This window comes from Hylobates moloch, unplaced genomic scaffold, assembly GCF_009828535.3.
Source record: "Hylobates moloch isolate HMO894 unplaced genomic scaffold, HMol_V3 SCAFFOLD_3, whole genome shotgun sequence".
NCBI classification, from domain to species: domain Eukaryota; kingdom Metazoa; phylum Chordata; class Mammalia; order Primates; family Hylobatidae; genus Hylobates; species Hylobates moloch.
In genome coordinates this window covers 83185221-83192629 of record NW_026652278.1, presented here as the reverse complement: position 1 = coordinate 83192629, position 7409 = coordinate 83185221, and the positions used below count along the sequence as shown (strand labels likewise).

At 50.2% G+C, this 7409-nt stretch overlaps 1 protein-coding gene across 1 annotated transcript in view; it reads left to right on the top strand.

The window, feature by feature from the left end:
• Positions 1–1495: 1495 nt before the first annotated feature.
• DRGX (dorsal root ganglia homeobox) overlaps positions 1496–7409 on the top strand; it is a 29872-nt gene continuing 23958 nt past the window's right edge. The window contains exons 1-4 of the mRNA XM_032171434.1: positions 1496–1650; positions 2064–2178; positions 6316–6413; positions 7340–7409. The exon at positions 7340–7409 is cut by the window's right edge and continues 32 nt beyond it. Coding sequence (XP_032027325.1) covers positions 2145–2178; positions 6316–6413; positions 7340–7409 — 202 coding nt within the window. The 5' untranslated portion in view covers positions 1496–1650; positions 2064–2144. The remainder of the gene's footprint in view (positions 1651–2063; positions 2179–6315; positions 6414–7339) is intronic.

The window sequence follows — 7409 nt, the reverse complement described above, 5'->3', positions numbered from 1 at the left end:
CGGCTGCCCTGCCGGCCCCTGCCTGCCACCGCACCCGCCTTCGGGACCTGCTAGCCGCTCCTCCCGGGCCAGCTGCTTGGACTCTCAGAGCCTGTGACCCTGGCGGAGCTGGCGCCCCGAGCTCTCTCCTCTCTGAAACGAGCGGGAGTTTCCTGTGATTCTTTCCCCTAGGCAGAGCAGACGCTGCTCTGGAGCGACTGAGCCCAGGAAGGGCCGCTTCACTGAAATAGATCCTCACTTGCCTCGGCCGGAGCGGGACTGGTCTTCCTCCCGGCTGTTTTCGGAGGGGCGTCGACGGTGGCCGGGACCCAGAGCTCTGTCCTGCAGCTCGATGCTCCTCGCCCAGCGCTGGTGTCCAGCGGCGGGCCTGCCAGGCCTTTTGTTTCCAAAGCGCTGTGTCTTTAAAATCAAGGCTGGATCCCGGGCCGTGCAGGGACCCGACCCACCACCTAGCCAAGGCTCCCTAACGCAGCATTAGAATGTTTATAAAATATTCAATTTATGTAGTCTGTCCAAGAAGCCATCGTCCCAAAATAAAATCAGCAGTCTAGACGGAGCACAGACACCAGAACTTATCAACAGTTGTCTGACTTGCATCTTCTGATGCATCTTGAGTGGGTCATAATACCAACTTTATTTTCAGTGGTGCATAAATTAATTACACGCATTTAATAACCAAAATATCATTATATTCCCCCTTTAATATCATAAAGGCTTTCCGCCAGGGAAGCACTTAATAGTGCAGGGGGCCGTAACGGGCTATTATCCTGGTGTAATGCTATTATAGAACCAATTATGCGCCATTAGACTTGCTTTTTTTGCAGTTTATGTGATTTGATCCAATCCCGCGCCCCTGACTTGAAAATTTCAGCCCGGTACTTTAGAGTTTAATTTTCACCCAGGCAGAGAGAAGGGCGGTCTCTCTCCGTTGAGTGTCTGCCTCGGATGCATTTTAAAAGTAATTGCAAAGGGTCCCACCGCATATCATTTGCATCGAGAAGCGAACATAAATTCAGGGACCCCTTGCTGAGAACAAAATCAAACTTTCCTTTTGTATGATCGCTTGGAAAGGGAAGCCGTGTGCAAAGAGTCCCCCCAAAACCCATCCGGCGGCGGCAATTAGCAGCGCTTCGTCAATTTGCAGCCCGGGAGTCGCCAGGCCTTTGACAAGGGCAGCCCAAACCAGGCTCTCTCGGAGAAAGGTTTGCCTCTGAGGGGACATGAGGCGGGGGGTGGGGCCTAGTGTGTCTTCGGAAAATGTATTTTTTTGGGGGTGATGATGGTGGTGGTTGAATCGTTCTCTTTCAAAAGAGGAAAAAACATTCCTGATGTTTGCTGAGAAATGACGGATTTTTTTTTTTTTTAACACCACGTGGGCCATTTGTAAGGCCCAATAGACCTATCCAAGTTACTCGCTGTAGACAGCGCTGGAAATAATCAGATTAAGGCCAATTATGCGTGAGATTATAAAGGCGAGTGCTGAGCGGCGGCGCGCGCTGCAGACAGACAGCAAGACATCTGGCCACTTCCCGAGTCACTTCTTTGGTCCTGCGGGCGCCAGCCGCGCCGAGCCCCGCCCGCCGCCAGCCAAGCAGGGCTTGCGGACCGGAGGCGGTCACGCTCCTGCCTCCTCGACCGCCGCCCGCCGAGGTATGCTCGGCTCCTGACCCACTCGCCGGGCCCCGAGCGCCGGGCCTTGGGGCTCGGCTGCCTTCCTGGCCTGAGCTGCAGCGCGCAGATGGCCTAGCGCGCTAGCCGGACCTGGCTGCGGTGGCCCGGGTGCAGGGCTTCTGGCTGGGACCCCGGAGAGCCAGAAACCACGCTGCGTGGGTTTGGTGCTGGGGCCAGGGTGAGGGCACGGCAGTCCGGGAGGTGGACACACCGAAGGACTGCCCCGTGGGGTTGCTGCTTGCGACGGGGCTGCCGCCTTCCCTCCTGTCCCCCGCAGTGAGCTGAGGGCGTTGGGAGGGACTTTCCAGGAGGGGAGCGCCGGGTGCGCCCTAGGGCCGGGCGGGAGCGCTGGCAGAGGGAGACTTGAAGCTCTATCGCTGTTTGCTTTGCAGCCAGGCAGGAGCAACGCGCGCCGGTCCGTTCTGCTGCCACCCTCCCAGGTCTCGGCCGTCCAGCCGATCTGAAAGCCGGCGATGTTTTATTTCCACTGCCCGCCGCAGCTAGAGGGTAAGTAAGCGCCGCGCCCCAGGGTCTCCATGAAGCCAGAGCCGGCCAGAAAGGGCCGGAGCGGCAGCAGGGCTGGTGGGTGGCTGGGTCCCCGCCCTGCGGGGGGCGCAGCCGCCTGCCGGTGAGTAGGGGCGCCCCTGGCCCCCTCCCTACACCCCACTCCAGCCCTGCTCCAACTCCCCGCCCCGTCGCCACCTGCCTCCCAGCTCCCTCCCCGCCTGGACCAGGACGCCCCGGGCTATGCGTGCTGCGGGGACCAGCCAAATCCTCCCAGCACAGATGCTGGTGTCACGCCTCTAATTGGGGCTCCGCAACCCAGGGGGCCGCATCAATCTTTCACGGTGCTTTTGCAAACATCCCAGAAAGCAAAGGCGAGTGGGCCGCCGCGTCCTGGCCCCGATCACGAGCTGCACGAGCCTAGAAGGGCCCGTCGCTGGGCTGCTCTCACTGGTGCCGCTGGCGAGAGCGCTGCAGGGGCCTCGTCCGCCCTGGATTCTGGGCGGCTCGATTCCCTTCCCGGCCTCCTGGCTGTCCCTGGAACCAGGTGGCCCTGCCCACCACCTGCCCGGACCGACCTAGCATGGCTCCTTCTCTGTGACTCACTAACCCTAAATGTCGACCACTCCCCACTCCCCCAGGCCAGAATTTCCATCTTTGAGTGTCTCCAGGCCTGAGAAGAAATTTCCCCTCAGGATCCCCAGTCTGGCTTCTGCACCCAGTTGTTGGGGGGGGGGGGGCGTGGGCTGGTGAGAAGGAGACAGTTGGGACCTTGGCATGCCCCTGCTCAGGACCCGGAGGATCCAAGGATGGGGTCTTCACATCAGGGGGCCAATTAGTAGCCATCAGGTGAGCCAATGCCACACTGTGGGCTTTAATGGGGTCTTCTGCAGAGCAGCAGTCTCAGCACTGGGGTATTGGGACTTTTGTAACCGTGGGACTGGCATTTGGCAACCTACTCGTTTGATTTATTATTGCGGTGGGAGAATTTGGGGAGCCAAGTGGTTGTGAGAGACAAGGGGAAGGGTAAATGTTGTGAGGCACTGGGAGACCTGAGACTTCAGGTGATGCTTGTCAGTCTTGCCGCAGGCTTCCCTGAGCAGTGGCTGAGCCTCAGAAAGTTTGCTTTTGTTTTTCTCATAAAAGCTCTTAAGAGTCCAATAGGATTTTCTAAAGAAGGCTAATGAGGACCAGTGTTTAAGCCCGGCTAGCTCTGTCAGCATTCCTAGGAAGGGAAGGCCACACATTTGCCTGCATTTCACCTCATTTTATCCCCAAGGTCCTATGCAGGATGGGTTTTATGGAAGGGTGGCAGACGTGCATCCCCTGACAGTGTACCCTAGGGGTTGAGGGAGACTTTCTGTATGTTGAGGGTGCCTTCTCTGTGCATCTGAACCAGGGGTCTGGAGTAATTGCCAGTCAGTGTCCCACCCTTCTGGTCAAAGTGGGGGAAGGCAGATGTTTGGGCATTTGGCAGGTAGGGGACGTTATGAATGTCTGTCTGCAGGGTGGGCTGCAGGAGTGACTTAGGGAGAGTCCTGGCCTGGCCTGCCGCGACCCCAGCTCTCAGCCCAGCTCAGCCGGCTTACTGTGCTCCCCACACCCCGGGCACATCCCACCTCAGTGCTGACTCTGTGATATAACCAGAAGAAAAGGAGATGGGTCTTTAAGAGCCTTTCATCCCTTTGTAGATGTGTTTCTATGCCAGTGTTGCAGAAAGGAGTAATTTAGTTTAGTTTAGTGTTGCTGGGTGAAAGGGATCTCCTGCAAATGGAAAAGTTGAGAACAGACCCTTGGAATATGACATAATTATAGCCTATCATCTTTTTTATTTTAATTTTTTGTTAATCTAGATAGGCATAAGGGAGAAAAAAAAGAATGGCTCATAATCTTACTTCTCAGACAATTTTGCTGATGTTACATTAAAAAGTACTGCTGGCACCTGCCTGAGAAGTTTGAATACAACAGAAATTTATACATTGAAAAGCAAAATCCTCTTTTTCCACCTCTTTTCCTAAAAGTATCTGCTATTTTTTTGTGATTCCTTCAAGAAAAACATGATTTAATTCTCATTTATGTATTTTTAAAATATGTGTTTTGCCTTATTTGCACTGAAATTATATTGCTACATCATTCTGTACTTTGCTTTTTTTACTTTGCAATATATCTTGGAGATTTGTTCATGCCAATGCGTATAGATCTACTGATTTCTTTTAAACTGCTGTGTAGTATTCCATTGTATGTTGTGGAGAAAGCGTCTGCTGATGGGCATTTTGGTTGTTTTCATTTTTTTCAACTACAGTGTTTCCAGAAACACTTTTTTTTTTCTATTTTGGCAACATTACAAATATATTTATAGATTAAATACCTGTATGTGTACTTAAATTTTTGATGGATGTTGTCAAATTATCTTCTAATAAGGCTGCACCCAATTTGTACTCCTACAAATGGTGAATGAGCCTGCACATCTTATGACACTCATATCTGTACTGGGTGTCTTTATGCACCTCATTTTTTTGTCAAAATATTGAAAATAATATTCCATTGTTCTGTTGCGTTTGGTTGAATTATCTTCGAGGTTTAACATTTTCATAATATTATCGACTATTCTACTTATTTTTAAGTAAAAGTTATTCTCAGTTTTTCCTCTTTTCTATTAGGTTGTCAATCTTTTATTAATTTGGTGAACTGTCAGCCTTTTTTAGGATTCAGTTCGACATGCACTGTTTCACTTAAAGATTCTGCATGTACACATTGTGAGCCACTTTGGGACCATGAGGTATAAATTAGAAGACTGAGGGAAATTGTCATTGGAGATCCTCAGAGATTGTATTCCATCCTCACCAGTCAAGTGCACTGTTTCAAAAAAAGACAATTTGTTTTCTTGCAAAGTAATGAAAATAAGAATGCTTTGAGGCCATTTCTTTTAAGTTTCCAATGACCTAAGGTTTTGAGGAACAATGCAATTTGCACAGGAAGATGGAAGGAGAATGCTTTAGCAGAGAGTCAGGGTGTTTGGCAAAGGATGTGGCCCTGGAGGGTGAAAGAATAACTAAAAGGAACTTCCTCTAGTAGACAGAATTTTAAGAAGCCCAAAGGACTTTCAATCTTTGAGACTGAGGTCCTTCTGAGGGTCCTTGTCTGGGACAGTGTACTCCACAACTCCTAATGCCGTGATTCTGAGAACAGAGCCCACGGCAGGTAAAGTATTCACTGGTTAACGGCAACTTGCTCATTTGTTTTCCTAAGAAGCCATTGTGGACTATCAAGTAAATAGAGCACATTTGGAAAACGATCTGAATGCACGTTTGGGGCCAAACTCTGTTCTGGGTTTATAGTGAGGTTTGAAGCCTGCTGGGGAGGACAAAGTCTTTCTTTTGTGGGGAAATAGAAGCAGTAGGTGCTTTATAAGGCCTGGCCAGAGGGCGGGGTGCCCTTTGAGAGTGGCCTTGTGCAAGTCTGCCTGGCATTCAGGACAGTCACTATTGGTGCAGATCTCTTGTTAATTGACATCTATCTAACAGATCCACTATGGTGCTGATGAGCTGTGACCAACAGTAATTAATATTCATTTATAAACTTCTTACCTCCTCGCGTTCTGCACTTCTAGGAGAAAAGTGCCGTGAAAAGCTCTTGGTGTTTTCTTTCTTCCCCCAGCCTCTCCCAGCTCCCAGATTTTAATTCTTGTTAATAGAAACAAGGGAAAGTAAACTACCATAAGAGCCAAAGGGAGACACACAGGCTTCTATTAAAGGTTCTGGGGTGGGGGTGAGATAAAGGCACATTGAATAGGGGTGGAGCCGGGAGCTGGAGAGCAGGTGAAGGCTCTGCCTCAAGCCAGTGACCCTTCCTGGTTCAGAGTCTAGAATCTCACAAGAATTGAACTTGGCCATCTTGGGGATTAAGGTCACCACTCGCCCTATGTAATAGGGATAACTGGATTTAAAGTCAGAGGTTTTGGGGACAGAGTGGAAAAGAGGGGGATTTAATAGGAGGAACAGAAAAATATCCTTTGGGACAAACAGGGCTTCCTGTCTGGTGGGTCAGGTGGGTCAGGTGGGTGCCCTCTGAACTGTGTCTGGGGGCGGTCTGAGGACTGGGGCCCCTTCCTGCCCAGGTTGATCAGTTTGCTCTTGGTAGGCACTGCACCCTTTGGCAACCACTCTTCAGGGGATTTTGATGACGGGTTTCTGCGTAGAAAACAGCGCCGGAACCGGACGACGTTCACTCTTCAGCAGGTACCAACGTTGATTCTCCTTTCAAATATCAGCTACTTCCTACCTCCCCCAAATCAAAGTTGAGCAACTCTGCTTTGTCCTTTAAAATAAGACCAATTGATTATGTTAACTGAATCTTTCTGTTTTCTTGAATAACTTATGTGCCAAGGAATCTGTTCTAGGAGGAGTGCAGATGACTCTAACCTTGTAATCCCAGATGAGTGAAGAGGCAACAACGTTCTCTCCCACTTGCCTTAGGTGGATAGTTTGGGGAACACTTCCATGTCAGCAATATCATTTGAACCTCACAGTGATCCTCTGAGGAAGGCAGGTCAGACATTCTCATTCTCAGTACAGAGATGAAAAACCGGATCCCTGGAAGTTGGCTGACTTGGATAAGGTATAGTTGCCCGCAAGTGGAAGGGCTACAACTGGGACCTTGATGCTGTGTTTCCCAGAGCTGGGCTCTTTCCCCTCGATCAGCCTCTGTCCTACTCTTGGAGTGAACTGGAGTGGCTGCGAAGGTGACCAAATATCCCTATGGCGTTTCATTGATGACACCATGAGGCTTCTGCAAGTTGTTTCTGTTCCCCGGCTTCCTATGGTGAAAGCGATACCAATTACTCTAACTGTTCATAAGGTGACCATTAGGTTTTTTTGATTCCTATGACAATACTTAAATGTAAATGCATATAAATATTCACACCTCTCTTATTTCTACTTCTTGCCAGAGCACTGAGGTTGCTAGTAAGCCGTAGCTCCTAAGTCATCCGCGGTTGAAATTCTCATTCTGTGGGATCTTTCCAAAGAGCTCTCTTCTCTCTGTCCTTCCTCGATTTGATCTGTGAAACTGCTTCCTCGCCACTCACAGGAGATTTGAAATATGCATCTGCTTCCCCTCACCTAGCCACAGCCTCTCACCAGTACATATTTTTTCCTTTTACCAGCTGGAAGCTCTCGAGGCTGTTTTTGCCCAAACACACTATCCAGATGTCTTCACCAGAGAAGAGCTTGCCA